The 25,756-nt window shown below is 46.9% G+C and overlaps 1 protein-coding gene and 1 long non-coding RNA gene across 5 annotated transcripts in view; one reads left to right on the top strand and one right to left on the bottom strand.

The window, feature by feature from the left end:
• LOC123620495 overlaps positions 1-25,543 on the bottom strand; it is a 34,220-nt gene extending 8,677 nt beyond the window's left edge. For 3 of the 4 annotated variants that reach the window (XR_006728866.1, XR_006728865.1, XR_006728867.1), the window contains exons 1-2: positions 24,636-25,543; positions 12,279-12,403 (exon numbers count right to left, since the gene is read on the bottom strand). This is a non-coding gene — a long non-coding RNA (uncharacterized LOC123620495). Of the gene's footprint in view, positions 1-10,790; positions 11,196-12,278; positions 12,404-24,635 lie in introns of those variants that run through there. The other variant, XR_006728864.1, reaches the window with a different exon arrangement.
• ST6GALNAC1 (ST6 N-acetylgalactosaminide alpha-2,6-sialyltransferase 1) lies at positions 8,548-17,518 on the top strand. The gene is made up of 9 exons (XM_045525762.1): positions 8,548-8,821; positions 13,463-14,138; positions 14,799-14,967; positions 15,139-15,310; positions 15,550-15,688; positions 15,927-16,030; positions 16,215-16,304; positions 16,388-16,487; positions 16,745-17,518. Exons 1-9 carry the CDS (start codon positions 8,691-8,693, stop codon positions 16,934-16,936), a joined length of 1,773 nt encoding a protein of 590 aa, XP_045381718.1. The 5' UTR covers positions 8,548-8,690; the 3' UTR covers positions 16,937-17,518.
• Positions 25,544-25,756: the final 213 nt, after the last annotated feature.

Below are 25,756 nucleotides of genomic sequence, written 5' to 3'. Positions count from 1 at the left end.
CCCCGCTTCTCGTCACGCTTAGAATAGACCAGAACTCCTCACTGGCACTTACAAGGCCCACATGCTCCGGGTTCTAGAGTGAGAGCAAATTCAAATTACAAATAAGAGGCTTAATTCTCTCTGTTGTAAATAAGGAAAGAGACTTCCTCCCTCTCCCTTTTCCTAGAGCATTTACTTTAGAAAACTTGTAACTTCTTTCTCTGTCGTTTCAAAATGTATGGGTCTTTTTAAAGCCAAATAGTCCACTTGCCAAACTCAGGAATGTCTTTCTCAAGGACCTGGGAAGCTGCTATTTGAACTGTCACCATCAAGGAAGACAGCACCCCCTCTCCCAGTCTCTGGGAGGGCAGCCTCCCACCTTTGACGGGCGCCACTGCCCCTTGTCATAAAAAGAGGAGTTGGTTTGTCCTATTTTACCTCTGGATAAAGCAATTGACTGACACAGATGGTCGTCCCAAATACCAAGTGAATTTAGGGTGGACTGTTTGTGACAAGTGGCGTTGTTGAGTCCTCTTCCTTGAGGACTAGCTCTTGTTGATCTTGAAAACACATCTGCGATGAGTCGATGAGTCGTGCCTGCCTAGCTGGGCAGAAGGGTTGCTGGCTTGCTGTCCTCGCAATCTCTCTGCGGTTGCCTGCGATGCGCATCGCATCCTGGTTTAATGCTTATTGGATAATACAATTGTTTTCTTCTCTTCCAGCTTGGTGGAGAGGTTTTCTGGATTGGGATGAGATTTTGTTTTTTAATTTGCATGCCTTCCCTTTTTCCACTCGGCTCCAGATACACTGGCCTTTGTGTGAACCTTACAAAGCACCACGCATGCTCCTGCCTCAGGGCTTTGCAGGTCTGGTTCCTTCTGCTGAGCTGGGTCCCTTCCCTTTGCTCCCCGGTCACCTGCTGGGCGAGGCCTCCCTGACCAGGCCCTTACCCTGCGCTTCATTCTTCTCCCAGCATGAATCACTGCCTGTTGACTTGGTTCTCTTCTGTCTCTGTTCCAGAGCTCACCCGGGTGAGGGCAGGTCTGCTCTGTTTTGCTCATCACTATGTCCGCAGCACCTGTGGTGCCCGGTGTTGGGGAAATGTGGTTGAAAAGAAGTCTTCCTCCACCCCGGAAACCTTCTCCACAAAGGAGCCTTCAGCACAGCAGTCATGACTACTGCAGGGCGCCCAGAGTGTACTGTGGCCACCACTTTTCAACCCTCCCCTCTGGATACTGGTGGAAATTGGGGCTGGGTGTCGCCAGGTAGAGTTTGTTGGACTGAGTTTCATCCTCTGCCTTTCTGTGTTGATATTCAAGGTGATTCCATGGCCCTGCCTGGTCTCGCTGGTAACTCTGGCTGGGGATTTTTTTTTTTTCTTTTGAGACAGAGTCTCACTCCGTTGCCCAGGCTGGAGTGCGGTGGCGTCAGCCTAGCTTACAGCAACCTCAAACTCCTGGGCTCAAGTGATCCTCCTGCCTCAGCCTCCCAAGTAGCTGGGACTACAGGCATGTGCCACCACGCCCGGCTAATTTTTTCTATTTTTAGCAGAGATGGGGGGGGGGTCTCACTTTTGCACAGGCTGGTCTCGATCTCCTGACCTCAAGTAATCCTCCGACCTCGGCCTCTGAGAGTGCTAGGATTATAGGCATGAGCCACCGCGCCCGGCCGGCGGGGGAAGACTTTGTGCTGGAGCTGGTGAGGGGCCGCTCCTCCGTCGTACATTTACACACCAGTGTACAGCACTTACCCCAGAGTCCAGCATATAGTAATCTCCTAATAAATGTAGAATGAATTAATTCACAAGCAAAAACTTTGATTTCATGTCATGTTTCTTTTAGATAGCACTTGTTACCATGGTACTGGGCTGTGTCTACCTTTCTATCAGACTCAGTCTTCCAAAAGGAGAGCACAGGGGAAGGTTAAATGACTTCCCAGGTCCCAGGAAATGGTCAACTATAATCTTAGAAAATGAACTGGGGTTCCTTTTGTCATTATTGGAGTCTTGTGAGAACAAGAAACACCACAGTTGTATTCAGAGACCAAAGAAATGTCAAATAAGTCTATTAGGTCCTGACCTTTCCAGGTGACTGAAAGAGCTGCCAGAGCAGCCCAAAGGACCTCAGCAGGCTGTCCGGTCCAGACCAGTCTTTCAAGACAACTACACCTGGCCATCCAGGAGGCAGAACATTCTGTAAGGAAGAAATGCCAGAAGCTAACTAAATATTGAATCCTTGCCTAGGGCACCCTTAATCATCTACTCCCTCATCAAACAACAAAGAGTCTGAAGTTCTGTTTTTTTCCTTTTATCAAAAGGCATTATTTTTGCCTCTGTGTTACTCTGTGAAACTTCTAGAAAATAGAAATGCCAGTTGAGGCTGTTAGAAGGACAAATATTGTGGCTTTAGGAACCAGGGGCATTCTAAACAGGAAACAAACAGTGGTTGTCCAAAGAGGAATGTAAAACAACATCACCTTTATACTTGGACAACAAGAGCCCCATTCCTGGGGCTCACAGTTGAGAGGCCCCATAGCACAAACATGCAAACACCACGTTATTAAAGAACAATAGGAACCTCTGTCACTTGGACCTGGGGTTCAACACAGGTGCCACATGACCTGCAGACTGCAAAGTGTGTTTATGACAAACACTGTTCAGGCCCCGGAGAAAGGCTTCTCCACGCCTCTTGCCCCGGGTCTTCCAAGTCAAAGGTGACAGTGTCTGGGTGCCCTGAAGATCTGTAGGCTCTGCAGAGGCCCTCACTCACTCAAAGTGAGTTTGAGCAGCACAGGTGCTTAGGGACGAGAAAGGACTTGCTGATTAACTTGGCAATTCCTTCTTTCAGGGAGCAGAAATGCTTGCGGAACAACACATTTTCCCACTTGGGTTGATTGTCCGTTTCATTGCTCTCAAGTCCTGATTCTGGAGATACTCCCAAATCAGGGCGATATTTGCCACAGTCCTAAGGAATATCATGCAATAGTAAAAAATTCATATTGCTCTTAAATTTGGATAGATTAGATCTAGACATACCATGTATGAAATGTGAGGTTGCTTCTTTGTGTTGGGAACTAGATGTACGTTGAATGCTAAAATTGTGGGTAGTTTCATTTTTTAAAAACTGCTTTTACAGGCATAGAACCAAACCTGCAACATCTCTGAGGTATACCTGGATAAGGTTTAATGACATTTTCAAAATAAAAATTTAAAATTCAGATTTATGTAATTCTGACTTAAAATTTGACTTATAACTTTTAAATGTTGAAACATATGATATGTGGACTTCCTTTTATACTCTTCCCAGGCCCCCAACAAAAGGTAAGGGGGGCATAGGCAAATTTATAGAGGCAGAAAGTAGATTAGTGGTTGCCTCCGGCTGGGAGGGAAAGGAAAGGCATTGGGGAGGAGGTGGCCACTGATGGATACAAGGTTTCTTCAAGGGATGATAAATATGTTTTAGCCAAGCACGATGGTGCACGCCTATAGTCCCATCTACTCAGGGCTGAGGCAGGAGGATTGCTTGAGTTCAAACCCAGCCTTGGCAACACAGAGAGACTCTGCCTCTAAAAGAAAAAAGAAAAAAAAATTTTTTTTTAATTTTAAAATAAATGTTTTAAAATTAGCTGGTGGTGACTGCCTGTAGTCCCAGCTACTCTGGAGACAGGAGGATCAATTGAGCCCAGCCTGAGCAACACGGTAAGGCTTTGAACTAAAATAAAATCTTAAGCCCCTCCAGCCAACTACATGGACCCCCTCTTGGCCAAGGGGACCCCAGAAATACCCTAACACTGAGTTGCCAGCCATGAGAAAGGAGGTCAGACCCGCCTAGTTATGTCCCCTCCCTTCTTGGGGATGTTCTTTGTAACTCATTAACAGGCCTAGGGCTTAAACCACACCTGCAGTTTCTCAATTTACTTAATAGATCACCTGAGCCTCTATGTATGTCCAGTGGCTTGTCTATGATAAGCAGACTTCCTTATCTTAACTTAAAACCTTCCAAGTCTTTAGACAAAGTTTCATTTCTTTAACCAATTACAAATTAAAGAATCTTTAAACCCACCTATACCCTGTAATCCCCCCGCTTTGAGATGTCCTGCCTTTCAGGCCAAACCAATGTACACCTTCCCTGTATTGATTTATGACTTTATGTGTTATTCCTGTCTCCCTAAAATGCATAAAACCAAACTGTAACTCAGCCACAGCGAGTCCACTTGCTCAAGGCTTCCTGAGCATGGCTCTGGGCCATGGTCGCTCATACATGACTCAGAATAAATCTCTTTATATTAGTTTACAGAGTTTGGGCTCTTTTCCCTTGACAAAACTCTGTCTCAGAATTAGATTATAGTGAAGGTTGCACAGCTCTGTAAATACACAAAAAGCCATTGAATTGAAAAACTTGGGTGAATGAACTATTAATATATAAAGTATTTTTCAATAAAGCTGTTTAAAAAATGTTAAATCCTCATTAGTGTGGTGGTGAGAAAAAAAAAAATGTTAGGAGTGGGCCTGAGACAGAAAATAGAATTAGAGAAGATAGGCTATAAAATGGGGTCATTGAACACAGTTTCACACTGTTGGACACCAGAATATGTAACCCCAAAATATATCTTTTTGGCATAAGGATTATTCTGAGAAAAAAGACACAGGAGAAACTGAAAACAGAGCGGAAGTTATCCTTTTATACGGGAAATTTACATTTATAAAGGAAATCTCCATTTGCGAGGGTGTCTCCCTTTTTGTACCAGGAAGAGAAGGAAAACTAAATCCCAGGAGAGTCTTTGTCAGTGCGGAAGACACCACCTTAAATCTGCATAACCAGCCTTACTCTTGTTCACCTGTGCTTAACCAGCCTTATTCTTTTTTTTTTGGAGACAGAGTCTCGCTCTGTTGCCCGGACTAGAGTGAGTGCCGTGGCGTCAGCCTAGCTCACAGCAACCTCAAACTCCTGGGCTCAAGCAATCCTCCTGCCTCAGCCTCCCAAGTAACTGAGACTACAGGCATGTGCCACCATGCCCAGCTAATTTTTTCTATAAATATTTTTAGTTGGCCAGATAATTTCTTTCTATTTTTAGTAGAGATGGGGGGGGGGGGGTCTCGCTCTTGCTCAGGCTGGTCTCGAACTCCTAACCTCAAGCAATCCACCCGCCTCGGCTTCCCAGAGTGCTGGGATTACAGGCGTGAGCCACCGCACCCAGCCTCAGCCTTACTCTTTTTCACCTGTGCTTAACCAGCCTTATTCTTGTTCACTCGTGCTTAACAGCCTTACTCTTGTTCACCTGTGCTTAACCAGCCTTATTCTTGTTGACTTGTGCTTAACCAGTCTTACTCTTGTTCACCTGTGCTTAACCAGCCTTATTCTTGTTCACTTGTGCTTAACCAGCCTTATTCTTGTCCACCTGCACTTTGCCTGGTCACTTTCCCATAACTTGCCTCTCCCACACCTTTTTTTGTGTTGTAGTGGATGCTACATAAGCTGGGGTTCTAAGCCACCTCTTTGAGATTTACTCACTTCGCTGGGGGGCACCCATGTGTATGTCGGATATCCATGTTACTAAACAAATGTCTGTTTTTCTCTTGTTAATCTTTTGTCATAGGGGCCCCCAGCTGAGGGTGGTTTCAGAAGGGTAGAGGGAAAATTGTTTTTCCTCCCCTACGCCAGCATCTCCAACAAGTTGACTTCTAGAAAGTTGAACCTTTTCTGTTGAATCCTGCATTCGCCTAAGTCATCAGGTGTGTTTATAGCAGAGGGGATCTGCTAGCTGACATTTTTCAAGCTCCAATCCTGGAGTGACTCCAAGGCACACCTACTCTAGTAAACTGTTGTGTGTCAATGGAAAAGTGAGCATTGGCAGAGGACACCCCTCCAGGTCAGCTGACTTTAGGCTTCCCTTGCCTTTCAGTGAGTGTACAACTCCAAATTGTAGGTAGTTGACAGACATGCAAATTCTGTCCTGTGATTTCCCTCCTCCCAGTGGAAAAACCAGTTTTGCCCCCATGTGCAATTCATTTTACCAACACTTACTCTAAATTCGTTCCTGCTTCTGCACTTCTCTTTTGAGTTGGTTATTCTACCTGCCTGGTTCTCTCATAAGTAGAATAAAATCTTTAACACACTTTCATGTCTCAGGTGAGAGTCAGGATTTTACCTTTTACTGAAAATTATCTTTTAGCAACTTTTATCTACATGTAAGTTCTCGTGCATCCTGCCAGCTAGTGCATGAAGAAGACTGAAGTCCAAAGCTTTAGTTTAAAAAGGAGAGAAACAGGAGGCTGAGGCAGGAGGATCGCCTGAGCCTAGGAGTTTGAGGTTATAGTAAGCTATGATGATGCCACTGCACTCTAGCCGGGGTGACAGAGTAAGACTCTGTCTCATAAATGAGAGAAAGGTAGAGCTTCTCAAACACAAGAATGATGTTTGAAAAATGATTGGAAAGTCAGTTTCCCCTAAAACATATATTTTGCCAGATCCCACGGCTGTGCCCAGGCACATGCTACAGCAAGCAGCATTGGGCTGGAACCTGAGAACCAGGAAACTAGAACTCTGGATTGTCCCACCGCCACCCACTGGCTTCAGGATCTCCAAGTTCAACCCACCCGTAAAACAATGAGAAGCACAGGTTGTCCACGGTAGCTCGGCACCCTGGAGCTCAACCAGATCTGCACACCCTGTGGCATTCAGAGAGCGCCTACAGCCAGAGCCTTCCTCCCAACACAGGACAAGACAAAAGAGATCCTCCGTTTAGTCAAACCCACCCTGAGTAAGAAAAACTGCCTTCCTGTTGCCACCCAACAAGCCAATGCACTGAGACAGTAGGGATTGCAGCGGAGAAAGGGTTCATTCCTCCGAGCGCTAAGCAAGGAGACGGGGAGAATTTAAGAGACAGGGTTTTTAAGGATAGGTTGGCGGGCAAAGGATTAGGCAATTATTAACAGGTTTGCTAATTGGCTAGGTCTGGGGCAAAATTATAGGGGTTTCGAAATCATCTTCTTGTGTTGCTTCAGTTCCTGGGGTCACAATTCCAGTTGAGTGGGTTTCTTGGTATGGGTGGCCTGGAAGATATCTTAGAAACTACCCTTAGGATTCAAAAAGGTGATGTTATCTGTGGAGAAAGTTAAGCATCTTTAGGAACGCCAGCTATGTGGCTCTGGAGTGGCAATTATAGAGAAGCAAACGGGGGGCAGTGACTAATTGTAATCATTATTCTTAGCTAGGCCCTCCACACAGTTCTCACCCTGCGCCCCATTACTGATTTGTGCAAGGGCAGTTTCATTCCCACTGTGCACTCCCTGAGCGCAGCACTGCAGACGGGGCCAGGATGCAGGAATGGAACCACAAGCACCGAGTGCGTGGAAGAACTCGGGGTGGAGGGCCAGTTAGGGCACACGGTGACGACCTGGCTCCATTAGGAACTGTTTATAGAGTGACGATACGAGCATTTATGGGGGTGGCGGGGGAGAGGAGAAAGAGGCCGAATCAGTCCTGAGAGGGATCTCTCCCGTGCTTCCAGGCCTGGCATAGTGCACGAGTTGCGGCACACGGCAGAGGATGGGAGCCCATCAGTCGTCTGTGCGGCACTCAGCCGCTCGGAAGCATGTTCTTATCTTTGTTACCCTCCCTGGGGAAGGGGATTTAATCATTTATTGGTGCATGCCAGGGGTGACAGCCAAGGTGTTGGGAGAAACGCACACTGCCAAGTGTGAGCAATGAGCCCAGGTCCCCAGACCGTCACAGCCCCACCCTGCCGAGTGGCACCTTTCCCATCTCAACTGCTTGAGGACACCTGTGCAGTTCAACATGCCGGAGACACTGCTTTTACAGTGAATAACCCACAGGACTTCGTGGGGGGCTGCTTCTCTGAATTTGCTAAGTTTTCTACAACTCATCTTGATACTTTTTCCTCTGAGTTGCATATTTTTTCCCAAGACTTATGTGGAGTTGTTTTGTTTCACTTTCAAGACGGAGTTAATGATTTCTCAGAGTTGCGGCTGCCCAGGGGATAAGAATGCAAGCTCCAGGCCGGTCGGACCGGCACCCCAGGCCGTGGGTCACTATGTGACCCTGGGCTGCTGGCTCGCAGGGGCAGCTTCCTCGACTGTGGAATGAGAACGATAACGGCACCCAGCTCCCAGAGTGGCTGCGAGGACGCCACGGTGCCTGGGTGGGGAGTGAGACTGCGCACACGCTGGTCACTGTTACGCTGGTCATGATTTCAGACGAGCAACAGGGGAGGCGGAACAGCAGCGGTGCACTGGGCGCCTGCCACAAACAAGGCACTGTACACGGGGGTCTCATGGTGTCTCCGTGACAATGCCATGAGGTGGACACCTCTGCTTTTCCATGTATGGATGAGGCAGGAGGGTTAAGTAACCTGAGCAAGGCGAGGTTGCACATAACGTGTGTATGTTTCTCATAAAGTTCTGCATTCAGAAATTGACTGCAGAGACAAAGAGAAGGAAGGTGAACTTGTTTGAACAAAAGGAGTTTCTTTTCCTTCAAGCCACGCCAGCCTATAAGCCGAAATAAAGCGGGGAAGGCGGCCCCTCCTTCCCCTGGCAGAGACTGATAGACTCAGCACTTACCAGAGTGGCTTGTTGTTAAGACAAAGGGTGTGCACTCCCTGGCCAGGAGACCTGAGCAGTGAGACTCCCTGCTGTCTGCACCGAGGCCCCAGGATATGCAGAACTTCCCTTTAGGGCCTGACCTGTCACCATGAGGTCCTGCCTGTGGAGGTCTGGCCGCCTGGGCCGAGGTGTCCAGTGGTCCTTGCTCCTGGCCATGCTGATCTTCCTCCTCTTCGCCTTGCCCTCCTTAATCAAAGAGCCTAGCACCAGGCCGTCCAGGTAAGACTCTGACCCTTCCCAGTGCGTCACGTTTCATCAGAGAAAACTGGAAACCTGCAGCCCAGGAGGACTGGGGCACTCCGAGCCATCTCTGTGTCCAATGCGGGTGTTGAGGGTCAGGAATGTTGTCAAGAACCACTGGGAAGACCTGGGGAGCCTGGGGGACCTGGAGGTGGCGGTGGTGGTGGGACCCAAGGTGCCCCAGACACCATGGACTTGTACAGAGAAGGAGGGAGGCAGGCGCCTGAGGACGGCGGCGCCCGGCTGCGGAGAGCCGGGGAGAAAGCAGCACTGGTTTCCCCTCTGGGACTGTGAGTACTAAGGGCAGCTTTGGGTAGTTCCTACCTGCCATTTTCTGTGTCCTGAAGCGAAAGGTTTCTCCCCTGTGTGCCACTTGTTTCAGAAACAGACTCACCCTAAAAAGTCTGTCAGTGAGACGGGGGTGCCTCCCACTCATGGAGGCAGCTTCCATTCTGGGCCCCAAGTTAATCAATTTTTTAAAAATCTTGTTTCACTATTCTTAAAATTTGAAAGGAATACATGCTCCCCTAGGGTTTAAAAAGATACAGAAAGGTGCAGCAGGAAGCGAGGGTCTCCCCACGACAGCCCCACCTCCACCCACTCTTGAGGGTGACCACGCTTCATACTTTCCTGTACACGGAATTGAGATGTTATCTCAGCTGACGCTTCTACAGCATTTGCTGTGTGCCGGGTCCTACTCTAAACACTTTCTGCCTGTTAACTCACAGATTCTCACTATCACGAGGATACTGAGACACGGGGAGTTGGAGTGAGTCACCCCAAAATCACCCTGCGACTATGTTGCAGGGCCAGGATTCAAACCCAAGCATTTTGGTCCCATAGCGTGTGCGCGTTACCTTCACGCTATCCGTGCCGTGATGGATGCATATCTCACTCTACAGGCTGTTCCACAGGTTGGCCTTTCTTCTTCTTTTTTTTTTTTTTTGAGACAGAGTCTCACTCTGTTACCCTGCGTAGAGTGCTGTGGCGTCAGCCTAGCTCACAGCAACCTCGAACTCCTGGGCTCAAGCGATCCTCCTGCCTCAGCCTCCCGAGTAGCTGGGACTACAGGCATGCGCCACCATGCCTGGCTAATTTTTTCTGCACATTTTTAGCAGTCCAGATAATTTCTTTCTATTTTTAGTAGAGACGGGGTCTCGCTCTTGCTCAGGCTGGTCTGGAACTCCTGACCTCGAGCGATCCTCCTGCCTCAGCCTCCCAGAGTGCTAGGATTACAGGTGTGAGCCACCTCGCCCGGCCTGAGCTCTTTTCTTATCCTTGATGAAATAATCTTCTTCTCCTACTGGTTTTATTAGTGAGCAAGCTTTGATTTGGGGTATTATTCCCAAATTTCAGTTTGGACGGCCTCTTCAATGTTCTGGTTACCTGTCTCCGTATCTCCGGGCTGTGTGCGGGGAAGGCACTGCCCTCTGGCCACCAGCAGGGGTTTTATGGCCGCAGGCGCAGATAGCTTTGAACCTTTGGCCGTGTCTTTGCCTACAGGTTCCTTTTGGTGAAATGCACTTCAGAATATAGAGGCCTCCCATTTTTTTTTTCCATAAGATAAAAGAAAAGAGTATAGAGGGAGGAAGTTGCCAGGTGATTACTCTTTTATTTGTCTCTTTTATTGAATAGAGCTGTGTGATCCCTGTGAATGATAAATTTATCTTTTCAAGTGCAATATTTTATATCTTTACCTCCCAGGTAGATTAGAATTATGAAACTAAACTGCTTTTTGCTTGGCTGTGGTCCATGATTAACTTTCCCGTGCCCCTGGATCAGAGGACCGTCACAGAAAAGCAGCTCTCCCCCACCCAGCCCCGCCCACAGTATACGCGGTCAGGGCCACGCAGGGTCTGAGCAGGATGAACACAGAGTGCTCCGCATAAGGGCACGATCTGAGCGTTCAGTAAATACCATGCATGAGAATAATAAACACCCACATCCCTAGCAATCATAGGTGTATTTAATTATAGGGAATAAAGGAAACTTAATCATATAATTTTGTCCCTACCCGGGTCATTGCTGTGACTTCTTGTAAAGCTTAAATGAGTCATCGATCAATTGTAGCATTTGCAGATGGAACAGTCCTTCCAGGAGTCACTGGCCCACTCTTGCCTCTATCAGGGCTCCAGAGCGGAGTGCCTTGCGTGCTCAGGGCCAGCGTGGCCACTGCGAGACGGTCAGCTGTCCAGGCCGTCTGGTTTGAGACGTGCGATGTAAGAGACCAGCCTGCCTCGTCGTCTCTCCCAGTCATACCCATGAAAGCTATCCAGATGGGGAAATGTGTTCAGGATTCCTCTTGGCAGAGCGCTGCAGGGGTTGGAAGGGAAGGTCCCACAGGCCTCTTGAGCTTGGGGGTGGGAAGTGGAGGAGGGAGTGAGTCCACCAAGAGGCCCTGCTGAGTAACAAGGGCTGTCTGCTAAACCCAATGAACAGCTTGTTCCTGTTTTGCTGAGTGGCTCACAGGAGCTTGGAGCTCTTACTGCGTTGTCAGCCCAAAGGTGAGTCTCATCCCCACCCCGAGGCACTTAGACCTTTCTACTAAACAAATGTGGAAGGACTCGATCAAGAATCCATTCTTGATTAGCTCCAGTCTCCCACTCTGCATTGAGGGTGTTCTTTCTTAAGGGGTACTTTGGGGGTGTCAGGATTCTCACTTGAGTCTTTTTGGCTACAGATTTCATGCTCTTTCTTGTTTTCTTCAAGTAGCTTCAGTAAGTCTGTTATACATAGCTCAGAAGAAGAATGGTACAAACAGACAAAGAGAGCTCGGGACAAATATGACCAAGATGGCTGCGCGCGGTGGCTCATGCCTGTAATCCTAGCACTCTGGGGAGCGGAGGCAGGTGGATTGCTTGAGCTCAGGAGTTCAAGACCAGCCTGAGCAGAAGCGAGAACCCATCTCTACTAAAAAAATAGAAATTATATGAACAACTAAAAATATATATAGAAAAAATTAACCAGGCATGGTGGCGCATGCCTGTAGTCCCAGCTACTCGGGAGGCTGACGCAGGAGGATCGCTTGAGCCCAGGAGTCTGAGGTTGCTGTGAGCTAGGCTGACACCACGGCACTCTAGCCTGGGCAACAGAGTGAGACTCTGTCTCAAAAAAAAAAAAAAAGATGAATGGGGGAGCCTAGGATCTGAGGGGCAGACTGAAGGAGCAGGAGCTGGGGACATGGACGTCTACCTGGGCAGGGGCCAGGATCAGCAGAGGAAGACTGTTTCTCCCAAGGCTCCCAGGAATCCCCCGCAAACCTCTGTCACACAGGGACCCCACCTTGAAGTTCAGCTAGAGAAGCGTGCAGAGCAGAGGATCTGGGTTTCACTGCAGAACACCTGACACTGAGTGACAGAAATGAAGTGATGGTTTTGACAGCCTCACATAAAAGTAGAAAATAAAAAGAAAATAAAGGCCAGGAGTGTTGGCTCACCTCTGTAATCCTAGCACCATGAGAGGCCGAGGAGGGAGGATCACTTAAGGCCAGGAGTTCAGAGGTTGCAGCTAGCTGTGATAAGTAAGGCCACTGCATTCCAGCCTGGGGGACAGAGCAAGACCCTGTGTCAAAAAAGAAAAAAAAGAAAGAAAATAAAGTAAATACAATCCCAGGAGCTAAAAACCTTGAGTGCCAGGACTCAGACCAGCCACTCTAAATCTATCTTTTACTACTGCTACAAAAATCATTCTGGGATAGAAATCAGATTGTGCCCCTCCACCCTGACAACCACTCTCTTCCTTCTGCACACCCCCCACCTCCCACTTGAAATTCTTCCATGGCTCTTCCTGAACAAGTGGACACATGATAAACTAAACCCTGGAATGCCTCCTTTACACCCCCTCTGAGTTCACAGCCCCAGGCAGCGCACTCACTCACTTCCCTGACTGTGTCACTAGAGCTGTCCTTGCTTACGGGTGGGAAACACCCTCTCGTCTGCGATCTCCAGCATCTAACATGAGCTGTTGCAAGCGGAGAGGGCTCTCCACAAATATTTGTTGAATATGTATATTTTTCCTAACAATGCCAACAAGCATTTGTTTTTAAGCAGGGTTTGACTCATGCTGGTGTTTAAAGTAAATCTTTAAGGCAGATCGTTCAAAACCCAGGTCAGCAGCCATGGCCCTTACATGAATGTGTCTCTTCTACTTCCTGCGAATGAGGTTGCCTTCCTTGGTTACCCATGCTTCACTGAAAAATCAAAACGGTCAACTGAATCACACAAACATTAGGTGACAAGACCAGAATCACACAAGCTCATTCTTAGAACCCACAAGCCGGAATGGCCGGGGCAGGCGGGGGCCCAGGAGTGAGCCCGGGGCAGAGGGCACAGCGCCGGGAAACATTTTCACGCCAGTCTCGGCATCTGGCTCCCGCTCCCCACACGCCTTGCTCCCGCCAAAGGTGTTTTACTGGTCAGAGGTAAGTGTCCAGACCCTGTGCCGAAGGGTGCAGGGTGATTTTTGGCAGTGGGTGGTGATACACGTTCCCTGCATCTCCCTTAGAGACTGGTTTGCAGTCGGTCTGAAGCCGGAGAATCAGTCCTAGTCATGCTGCTGACAACAGTGTTTCTGTAGTTTCTATGCTGTTCAGCCTCCATCAGATGCTATCTGTGTCCCCAGGTATCAGTCCAGAGAGAACATTAAAGAGAAAGCTGCAGAGTCACTACAAAAGGCTACGTCCCAGGCACCCGCTGTGGGCAGGAGGACTACCGGCTCTGTGGAGTCAGAGCCAGAGAACAGTGCCCTCAACACGCACCGCCAGCCCACAGCCCATGCCGGGGCAGACAGCAGGACAGAGGCCGGCAAGGCACCCCCCAGGGAGCCGGGCAAAGTGGCCAGCGCCACACAGGTGGCATTAACAAAGAGGCAGGAAAAAGAGAAAACCGTGGTGCGCACACCCAGAGGTCCAGACTCTGGGACAGAGGCCCCATCACTGAAGAGTCAGGTCACAAAGACGACCAGAGGAAGGGGGGGCCAGACCCAGAAGGTGACCTCCACAAGGACGGCGTTGGCTCAGGGCAAAGCAGTCACCACCTCAAAGACACCCGTTCTAGACAGGCAGGGCACACTACTGCCCACCAGGGGAGCAGTGTCGACGAGGAGACAGAGGGGAGTGACCACAGCAGCCGTCCTGCCCATGGAGAAGAAGGCTCAGGTCACCCCACCCGCTGCCCCTCTCCAGGGCCGCACCACACGGACAGCCCAGAGACAAAGGCTGAAGGCCGCCGACTTCAAGGCCGAGCCCCGGTGGGATTTCCAGGAGAAATACAGCATGGAGGAGGGGGGCCTCCAGACGGTGAGTTCTCTGCAGCCCCTCCCGGGGGCAGCCCTCCCCACCCTCTCCAGCACCTCCCACAGGAGTTTTAGGTCTGCCTTGTCCTGCCCACGCTAGCCCAGCCTGCCCCTGTCCCACCCTCCCCTCCTGTGATGGCCACCATGGGAAGAGGTGGGTGAGGAGGGGCCTCCCTGGAGCCCCTGCGGGAGGCCTGGGGGCTCATCAGCCCAGGGTGAGAGGGTGTGATCTGCTCTGGGGCTTGACACGGGAATTGTCCTCCAGTATGGGGAGGGTGCAGGACTGACAGGACACCCCAACCTCACGCCAGCCCTGATCCCCAGCAGTGCCTGTCTCTCCTGCAAAGCCCACGGCACAACCTCCACTCTCTTCCAACCCCAAGAAAAACAGCCTGGGCTTAACCACGCTGTCCTTCTTACGGCCCCGCACAGAGGGCAGGATTTAAGTGTGTCTGTTTGCACACACACCATCGCAACCGTGACACTGACAGCGTGCTGGACATTTGCTGCATTTGAGGGTGGTTCCTCTCCGACGATGGTGGGGGGGTGGTGAGGAATGGGACAGAAGAGGCAGCAGAGGCAGTGCCATCCGAACTGCGAGGCCCAGCCCCTGGCGGTGGCCTTCCTGGGCCCTCCCTGCCTGACCCAGCCCTCCTGCATGTAGACCTGCACGGACTCTGTGAAGGTCAAAGCCTCCAAGTCACCATGGCTCCGGAACCTTTTTCTGCCCAACCTCACCCTCTTCCTGGACTCCAGCCACTTCAACCAGAGCGAGTGGGAGCGCCTGGAACACTTTTCACCGCCCTTTGGCTTCATGGAGCTCAATCACTCCTGTGAGTCCTCGGGGAGGGGCGGGGAACACGATAGGAGAGGGAGGTGGGCAGTGGGCAGCGCGCTTTCCATCTCTGGCCTGCCTCTTCCCTGGGGTCCGCCAGACCTGGGAGCAATGATGGGCCAGACTCCTGTCCCTTCCAGGGCTCTGAACAGAGCCCCCCTTGTTCCAGTGGTGCAGAAGGTGGTGACACGCTTCCCTCCAGTGAGCCAGCAGCAGCTGCTCCTGGCCAACCTCCCTCCTGGGAGCTCCAGGTGCATCACTTGTGCCGTGGTGGGCAATGGGGGCATCCTGAACAACTCCCATGTGGGCCAAGAGATAGACAGCCACGACTATGTGTTCCGGTGAGTTGCCCACCCCAAGGTCCCCCTTCTAGCCCTCTCCTGCAGATATGGGCTCTTCTGAGAGAACTGATACAGCGTTCCATGGCTGCATCTGGAAGGTGGAGTTCCTGGCCCCCCAGAGAATTTCGGCATGTATTTCTCCTCCTGAGGCCTCCCTTTCTCCTTTCTTTCCTGCTCCACCTGCACATCTCCCGCCTCCACTCACGTGCTCTGCTCTTCCCCCTCCCCACCCCGCACAGATTGAGCGGGGCTGTCATTAAAGGCTACGAACAGGATGTGGGTACTAGGACATCCTTCTACGGCTTTACTGCCTTCTCTGTGACCCAGTCACTTCTTATCTTGGGCAACCGGGGTTTCCAGCACGTGCCTCTGGGGAAGGTGAGCACAGAGGACCAGGCCTGCCCGCACCCAGACTGTGGGGAAGCGAGCATGCAGGCGGGGCAGGGAGATGGGTCTCTCGTGTCTGGATGGAGTCTGTGGCTGGTACAGGTGCTCTTCACAGGAGGGGCAGGAGCAGGGAGGACACTCAGACCAGGCCAGGGGAGGGGGAGTGGGCAGCCTGGAGTCACAACCTACAGGCAGCACTCCTGGACCTCTCACTGTCCTTGGTCCTCAGGACATCCGCTACCTGCACTTCCTGGAAGGCACCCGTGACTATGAGTGGCTGGAAGCACTGCTTCTGAATCAGACAGTGAAGACAAAGAGTCTGTTCTGGTTCAGGTACCCACTGTCCCCCCACCCCCTTACCCCAGGCCGAGCTGTACAGTGAGGGGCTGTAAAGGGCTGGACAGGTGGGGACAGCCTTAGCCTTCTCCTGGAGATGGAGTCATGTCTGTGACCCTGACTCAGCCCACACCAGGCCAGGTGTGAGGACGGAACCCGAATGACCCATTCCTGACCCCAGGCACAGGCCCCAGAAAGCATTCCGGGAAGACTTGCAATTGGACAGATACCTGTTGCTGCACCCAGACTTTCTCCGATACATGAAGAACAGGTGAGAGCAGAAAGCATGAGGAGGGCCGGGTCCCTCTCATCCTTGCAGCCTCCTGACAGTTGGGGGTCTGGGGCATTTCACAGGTTCCTGAAGTCTAAGACCCTGGACACTGTCCACTGGAGAATATACCGCCCCACCACTGGGGCCCTCCTGCTGCTCACTGCCCTTCACCTCTGTGACCAGGTAGGACTCTACTTCAGGAGCAGGAACTCCTGGAGAAGCAGCTCTGGAGCTATTGCCAGACCTGCTCGGCATGGGACAGTGAGTATGGGTGCGTGCACGTGTGCATGTGCATCCAGGGACCTGCTCCAGACCCGTAGGGGTGGAAACAGGATAAAGGGATTCCCCCCTCCCCGCCCCCCACAAGTTAGCCCATGAGCAGAAAGAAGCCTGGTGGACAGCAACCCCAGGCCCTATCTCTTCCTCCAACCTTTACGCAGGTGAGTGCCTATGGCTTCATCACCGAGGGCCACGAGCGCTTTTCTGATCACTACTATGATAAGTCATGGAAAAAACTGATCTTTTACATAAACCATGACTTCAGGTTAGAGCAAGAAGTCTGGAAGAGGCTACACGATGAAGGTATAATCCGGCTATACCAGCGACCAGAAACCACCAAAGCGAAGAACTGACTGCAGCCGGATGCAGTAGCCTCTTGCCACTCCCAAGGCACAGTGTACAGTGCCAGTCGTGAGACTCTTCTGTGGTCTTCCCGGGGCTCGGGCCAGCCGCGGAGCCCTTCAGGAGTCCGAGGGAACACGTGGAAAGAGGACAAGACTCTCCCCAGACGGCAAATGATTGGTCATGGTTTCGAAGTTCTCTGGAACACTGCTGTAGGTTCTGATGGAGATTCCTGAGACCAGGGATTTTTAACCAGATGGGGTGATGAGTGGGCAATACCAAAATTTCTGCTGAAAAGCATCTTCCTGTCCAAAAGCTACCTAGTACAGAGGAAACAGCCATAACTTACGGAGACATGTATTAATAGATTTGGTTAGAATTCCAGATCTTCCACTTAGCAGCTGTGAAACATTGAAGGTGTTACTTAATTTCATTGCAGATCATCTAGAGGAGCCTTCCAGGGGCATTACTCTAGAAGGGTCTGCTCTCTTCCTTGTCCTTGAGCTATCTAACAATTCTGTGCATTGTAGAAAACTGATGGTAATATAAAGGATTCTTGTCCATGGAGGTGCAAATAAATTTTGTACAAGGAAGACGCGGTTAATTATTACCCTGTGGATAGTGGCCAGTTTTGTACCTATTAGCAAATTCTCTTTAATATTCCTGATTGCCTATATGCGTGTCTGTTCTTTGGATTTTTCTTTGAACCAGTTTTTATATGTCACTGGTTCCTATATTAATTAATGAGTTAAATTAGATCTTTGACATGTATTCATTTTATATTGATATGAGAGTCATGATTTTACCCTTTAAAAAATCATCCTTTAACATTTTCTTAGGCCACGGTTTTCTAATCTATAAAATGGCTTTTGGGGTATCTATTTCATAAGGATTTTTTTCAATGTATGTAAATAGCCTGACACAACAAGAAATTTGTTTCCCTTCCCTTTCATTCTTCTGTCCTCCCATCAACCTGCCTTCTTAGACCCCACAATGAGAATTTAAGCTCAGCCAAAGACATTTCAGTTCACCTTACCCTTTGAACTCTGTCTCTGGATTTGGATTCTGGAGCCCGGAAGAACTCCAAAAAAAGCCAAAAACAAAAACAAAAACAAAACAAAAAAAAACACCACCATTCCCTTAGACTTAAAGCCCCGGTACCAACGGGTCTGGGACTCGCTTTGCTCTGAAACGGCGCAGTGCCAGCTCCGGGCGGCAGGCGGCGGCACCTCTGCGCCGGGTTCCCCGCGGTGGCCCTGCCGCGGGCCCTGCTCCCCGTGGGTGCAGGAAGTGTCCCATCACACGTCCGAGGGGCGCGCCGCCGCCGTGGCTTCTATCGCCCGCGAAGCTTGGGACTCACAAGCCGACTTCGCCGGGCCCTGCTCGGGAGTGCGTTTGCGGGACAGGGACCAGGCACGCGGCTGCGGCGGATGTTGAAGGGGGGCGGCGATCTCCGCTTCTCACCTGCAGTGCGCGAAACCGAGCTGCGTGCGGGGCTGGGAGCCATTTAGGAAGAGCTCAAACTAGACCTGTAACTCCCATCACACAAAAAATAAATTCCAGACGGTTCAGAGATCTAAATGTGAAAAATGAAATGATAAGAGTACTAAGAATCCATGGGTGAATACCGCTTTGACCAGAGTGTAAGAAAAAGTTTTCTAAGACTCAAAATCCAGAGGCAATATAAGATTGATAAATTTTACTACATAAAAATAATAAAATTTTGCATGGCAAAAAAATTACCATGAAGTCAAAAGACAAATTAAGAACTGGGAGAAAAATATTTGCCATACATATCATGGATAAAAAGGACTAACATCCCTCTCATATACAGTAAAGGACTTCGAGAGAAAGAAGACCAAAAACCCAACAGAAAAATGGGCAAAAAATATGAAGAGCAATTCCCAAAAAAAGATGTAAAAATGGCCCTCAGACATGTGAAAAAATATTCAATTTGACTCAGAAAAATGCAAACTGAAATTACTCTGAGATACAGTTTTTGCACCTATCAGATTGGCAAAAATTAAAAAGCTTGACAACCATTTTGTTGGAAATGGGAACTTCTAAAATAGCTAGTGGGATTGCAAATTGGAAAGGCCCATGTGGAGGGGAATTAGGCGATACCAAACAAAACTACATGGGTATTTGACTTTTGACCAAATAATCCCATACCTAGAAATTGGTGAAGATATATAACCAACCATAAGAAAATAAATACGCACGAGTTTATCCATTGCAGCATTGTTTAAGATTGTGAAATTCTGGAAACTACCAGAGTACTTAAATATAGGAGAAGTGAACATACAGAGTGGTACAGCCATGCCACAGCACACTGTGTGGCTGGGAAACCAATGAGTAAGATCTATATGAACTGACACAAATGATTTCTAAGATGTATTGTTTAGTTATAAAAAAAAGAAAAGTAAAGACAGCAGAGTATTTGTAGTACTGTTAAAAGAAAACCTTCAAGGCCGGGCGCGGTGGCTCACTCCTGTAATCCTAGCACCCTGGGAGGCCAAGGCGGGTGGATCGCTCAAGGTCAGGAGTTCGAGACCAGCCTGAGCAAGAGTGAGACCTCGTCTTTACTAAAAATAGAAAGAAATTATCTGGCCAACTAAAAATATATATACAAAAAATTAGCCGGGCATGGTGGCGCATGCCTGTAGTCCCAGCTACTGGGGAGGCTGAGGCAGTAGGATCGCTTAAGCCCAGGAGTTAGAGGTTGCTGTGAGCTAGGCTGACGCCACGGCACTCACTCTAGCCTGGGCAACAGAGTGAGACTCTGTCTCAAAAAAAAAAAAAAAAAAAGGAAAAGAAAACCTTCAGACAAACCAAACTTAGCAGAGTTTATTGGAGCAAATAATTAATGAATCAGGGAGCATCCTGAACCAATCAATACAGCTTCAGAGAGTGCCACCCAGGAACATGAGCAGGCAGTACTTAGAGACAGAAAAAGGACAGGAGGTACAGAAACAGCTGGATTGGTTATAGCTCTACCTTTGCCATAGGTGGCTATGTCTGAGCAGTTTGCAGCCTGTGATTGGCTGAAAGCTCAGCTGGTATGATTGGCCAAGACTCACCTACTTCTTACAAGAATATACTCTCAACTTTAGGTTGCAGTTGTTTAGATGACATGTTAGATTACAGTTCCCTACCTACAGAGATAGCTTTAGGACAAATTTAATTTAACAGTACTTATACCTTTTACATAGGAAAGAAGAAGAGATAAGAAAATATGCATGTATTTGCTTATCTTTGCAAAAAGAAACATGAAGACAAGATACATCAAAACCTAATGAGATTGGTTACTTAAATGGGGTAAATAGGGCATAGGGATGAGAGAGTGAAAAAGTGTCAGAGGAGATATAAGGATTTTGAAATTAAGAGAGGATAAAAACATAGAGGGTGAAGTAAAAAAATCTCACAGAAGCCTAATGGAGTTCTCAAAAGAAAACAAAATAAAGAGAATGAAGTGAAGATAATATAGTCATGGTGATATAATGACGTTTCAGTCAACAATGGACTGTATTTATGATATCCATAAGATTGTAATACTGCATTTTAATGTACCTTTTCTATGTTTAGATATGTGCAAATACTTACCATTATTTTACAATTGCCTACAGCATTCAGTACAGTAACATGTTGTACAGGTTTGTAGCCTAGGAGCAATAGGCTTTACAATATAGCCTAAGAGTGTGTAGCAGGTTATACCATCTAGTTTGGGTAAGTGCACTCTATGCTTGCACAACAAAATTGCCTAACAGCGCATTTCTCAGAACCTATCTGCATCCTTAAGCAACACATGATTGTATTAGAAGAGATAAAGGCTGACAATTCTCAGCAAGAGATGAAAGATATGAATCTACAGTATAGGAAGCACAACATATACTAAGCAGGATAAATAAAAACAAATCCACATTTAAGACACACTGTGCTACATTGCACAATACCAAAGGCAAAGAGATCTTAAAAGCAGCCAGAAAGAAAAATACCATGATAACAAAACCAGTCAATGATGTTATAGTCTAATAAGTCTAATAAATGTAAATACCAAAATCATTAACTAGATATTAGCAAGTCAAATCCAGCAATATATACCTATATAAAGTGAGATTTATTCCAGGAATTCAGGTTTGTCCAACACGTGAAAATCAATCATTGTAATTCAACATATTAACAGAATAAAGGAGAAAAACCAGAAAAAGGATTTGACAAAATTCAATACTCATTTGTGATAAAATGTCTTATCAAACTAAGATTAAAAGGGAACTTCTTCAATCTGATAAAGCACTTTTATGAAAAACCTACACCTAACTCTTACATAAATGGTGAAAAAATAAATGCTTTTCCCTAAAATTAGAAATAAAGCAAGCATATTCACACTTATCTCTTCTACAATGTTGTTGGGACAAATGGACCCTAGCCAAAGCAATAATGCAATAAAAAAATAATAATAAATATATAGATTGGAAAAAAGACAAAAAGATCAACATAAATTCTATGACATCTACCCCCCCAAAAAATGCTACCAGAATTAATAAGTGAATGTGTTATGGTTGCAGGATACAAGATCAATATGAAAAATCAACTGATATGTTTTGCTAGTAACAAAAAATAGAAATTGAAAATTAAAAAACAGTACTATTTAGAATGATGTTCACAAATATAAAATACTTAAAGATAAACTTCATGGATATATGCACTCCTTATACACTTTAAGCTGTTGAACTTCTGGGAGAAGTCAAAAAACACCAGATCATAGATGAAAAGACTTGATATTATTAAAATGTCAGTTCTATTTAAGTTGATCTATAGATTCATCACAATTCCAGTCCAAATCCAATCTTCCTTTTTATAGAAATTGATGATTCTAAAGTTTATATGGAAATGAAAAGGACATAGAATAGCTAAAACATTTTGTAAAAAGGCATAAGTTCGAGTACTCGCACTACTGAGTTTAAAGACTTACTATAAAGTGATAGTAATCAAGACAGTGTGGTATTGACCTAAGAATAGAATTCAATCAATGAAACAAAATAGAGATTCCAAAAATAACTAATTAGATAGCTGACTTCTCAACAGCAATAACAAAAGCCAGAAGGCAGTAGAATTGTATCTTCATAACGCCAAGAAAAAATATCAACTTTTCTGTTGACCAGTGAAACTATCAAGAATAGATTACACTAATAACATTTTTAGATATCCAAATACTGAGTTTACTAGCAATAGAAATTCACTATAGAAACTTCTAAAGAATGTATTTCTGAAAGAAAGAAAATTATCCTAAAAGGAATGTCTGAAATGTGAGAAGAAATGGTAAGCAAAGAATTTGGTAAACATGTAGGAAAATTTAAATAAACATTGTTAATGAGACAGGAAGAAAACCAAAAAACAAAGTGATATCCTAGAAGTAAAATAAAGAAAACGTTTCGAGAAGGAGGAAGCAAGATGAAGACTGATAACTTACCACTGAATTTGGCTAAATGAAAGCCATTGGTGAACTTTTCAAGGTAATTTCAGTGGAATTTAAAGCCTTGAGGATAGAGGGGGAGGTGAGAACATAGAGATAGGGTATACAAACCAGTCTTATGTTTTTAAGAACCAAGATTTTCAGGATAAGAGAAAAAAGATACAACTTTAAAATCAAAGAAGTTAGGTTAAAATTCTATAATCTTGGGAGGGGATGGAGGTATGACTACATGGTGAGTGCCAGGTGCACTGTCTGGAGAATGGACACGCTTGAGGCTCTGACTCAGGGGGATGGGTGGGACGTGGTCAATGTATATAATCTGAACTTATGTACCCTCAAGATGAGCTGAAATAAAAAAAAAAGTCAGAAAAAAAAAAGAAAAGAAAAGAAAAGAAAAACTAAGGCTTAAAAAAATAAAAAAATAAAAATAAATAAAAAAATTCTATAATCTTTAATTTGAATCGGAAGTAACATAATGTATTTTCTCTTTATAAAAAATTGTTATTTCCTAGTTTTCTCTGCTGAAAGAAGCCCCAGAAGTATGACCAATGGAGTAATCCAGTAACAGTGAGCACCCCAGCACCCAAAGTATGGTCTCTAAAGATCATTTTCCATCAAAACGGCTGGTTCCAAATCTGGGTCAGGAAAGTACAAGATGAGTCTGGAAGTTCCAATTATATTAGAAAACAAAGACATTATAAAAAATGACTAGGGTTGTGTCAAAGAGACAGAGGCCAACAAGAAGGGCTGTTAGTGCCGAATATGGGATAAGATAATTTGAGCATCAAAAAGAAAATGACCACAATGTGTTGGAACATATCAAATATGTTAAAATTCCACAAATTAAAAAAATGAAAACCAAGAACATAACCAAACCAAACCCACCATGACAAGAAGAATCCACTTTGCAATCCCTAGTAGGATAGTGCATCTAGGCAACAATCATTAAACACTGCTAGAAACTACCTAGAATAGGCAAATTCATAGAGACAGAAAATAGAATAGAGGTTACCAGGGACTGGAGATAGGTAGAAATGGGAAGTTTTGTGGGGTTTTTTGTCTATTCATTTTAATGGGCACAGAATTTCTGTTTGAGATGATGAAAAAGTTCTGGAAATGGAGAGTGGTGATGATTGCCCAACATTGTATGTAATACTGCTGAATTGTAGTTAAAAATGATTAAAAGTAATTTTTATGTTACATATATTTTATCACAATTTTTAGAAAGCTTTTTTAAAAACCTGCTAAAAACATTAGGTGAAAGGGTAATAAGGAATCTTACAGAGGATGAATCAGGTTGTCAATACCTGAACCCAATGATTATATTTAATACCAAAAATGAAAGACAACCAGTATTATGCACCTCATGGAGTTACACAATAAGTGATATATGGCTCTACCTCTTCTTAACAAAAAATCAAAACTGGATTAATCAAGCCTCTCAATCACAGTTTACAGGAAACGGAGGAACAGATACCACCACAGGAATGTTAAAATTTGGTGAGTCAAATCCAAAACGTGGGAAATTCTACAGATGATGATTCAGCTTGTTTTGTTTTTACAAATAAATGGCAAGCAAATAAAAGCAGGAAGGTGTATGTTAAAAGAGACACAAAAGACTTATCACCCACATGCAATGTGCGGATAGTGAGCAGATCCTAGGTTGAACAGACCAGCTGTACAAAGACATTTATGAGACACTCGGAAAAATTTAAATGACTAAATGTTGGATGATAGTAGAAAATTTTCGTAAATTTTTAGATGTAGTAATGGTATTGTGGGTTTTTCCTCAAAGAGTCGCTTTTACTGATTGATGAAATAATGTCTAGGATTTGCTTTCAAATAATCCAGAAGGTAGAGGGGAGGGACACACCCTCCTCCCAAACATTGGTACAGAGCATGGCCTATGACTGTGGCAAGGACACCTAGAAGCGGAGGTGCCCCCCCGAAAACTACAGCGTGGGAGCCCAGAACGTGCCACCCAAAATATGAAGGATGGTTGAGCTGAAGGCAGTTAAGAGGACATAGGTTATGACAGACAGAAGGCCTGCCCGCTCCCCCGCCTAGCAGGGAGACCAGAGGTCGCCACTGGAGGCAACTTGGGCCCTCATGATGGGCCTGGAGACAGCTCGAGGAATCCCACGGACGAGCTTTCCTAACCAGCCCTTACCTGCCAGCGATTTTGCCTTCCCCCAAGCTGCTGCACCTTTTCTTGTGACCTCTCTCTAAACACTCACCGTTCCTTGTTGAGGATGCGACACACGCTGAAATTTGAAGCCACCTCTTTGAGAACGACTCACTCCCTGGGTGTCTCCTGTGCAACTAGGAAAAGTACATGCCGACAAACGTCTGTTTTTCTCTTGTTAGTAATGTCTTTTTGTTACAGGGGCCGTTCCAACTAAAAACCAATGAGCGCTGAAAAAGCAAAAAGATTAGTCTCCCCCTACAAGAGCTCTGTTGAATTCCCTCCCAGGCACGGAAACCACGTTCCCGAAGAAGAATGTAGCATTTGGAAGGTGATGTAAAACCACAGCCAGGCTCGCTCCTGGCCTTAAACCACGCTAAGCATGATAGGCCGCTTCCAGGTGTTTCTGTTCATGTTCTTTACCACTTGTTCACCGATTTTGTCTCGGCAGCGAGTTCAAGGCTGTTTTTGTGGGAGGGGAAATGCATAAAACGGAGGAAATTATATCCACGATTTTTTTTTTTTTTTGCAAAGTCTTCATCTCTCTCCTTGAGACCGTGACGTGACAGCCACCAACCCCCACGTAGAGAGCAGGAGGGGACGAGGCCGCGTCAGACCGCAGGGCTGTCCTCTGAGATGCTCGGAGGCCACACTCGCCCACACACCCCCGCCAGCGTCTTGTGCCTGTGCCGGGGGGATTCAAACCCCTTGCAGAGGCGGTTGTTCTGCTCCTCACCGGCACTGTCGGAAGGCGAGGGCACCTAGCACCTTGGAAATTCCAGAAGGATCCTGTCAGGCCCGGAAGTCTTAGTAAAACCACCAGTCAAACAGAAAGGGAAATTAGGGCAGAGGCTCGGGTAATTTATTCCAGGTTCAAGTATGAAACCCGTCTCCAACTTTGATCGGAAAATCCCAACCTCCGAATCCCTCTCGGGACGACCACTGGGTGTCAGGAGTTGTCAACGCGGGAGCTTCGGCTACTGACAGCCTTCTTCCATACTATAGGGGCAGGTGGCTGTCGCTCAAGCACTCGACCAATAATCGAGAGTCATTGCCACTGGATCCCGCCCCCTTCCTTGGCTTGTCAAAAGCAAGGACGTCACAGTAGGAGCTCCGCCTCAAGCCTCCCTGTGATTGACGGGAACCTTGTCCAATGAGAAGCGGGCTTTGGTT

Source organism: Lemur catta, chromosome 15 (genome assembly GCF_020740605.2).
Source record: "Lemur catta isolate mLemCat1 chromosome 15, mLemCat1.pri, whole genome shotgun sequence".
Classification (NCBI taxonomy): Eukaryota; Metazoa; Chordata; class Mammalia; order Primates; family Lemuridae; genus Lemur; species Lemur catta.
The sequence above is the reverse complement of the archived record's forward strand: the minus strand, read 5'-3'. Positions and strand labels throughout refer to the sequence as shown.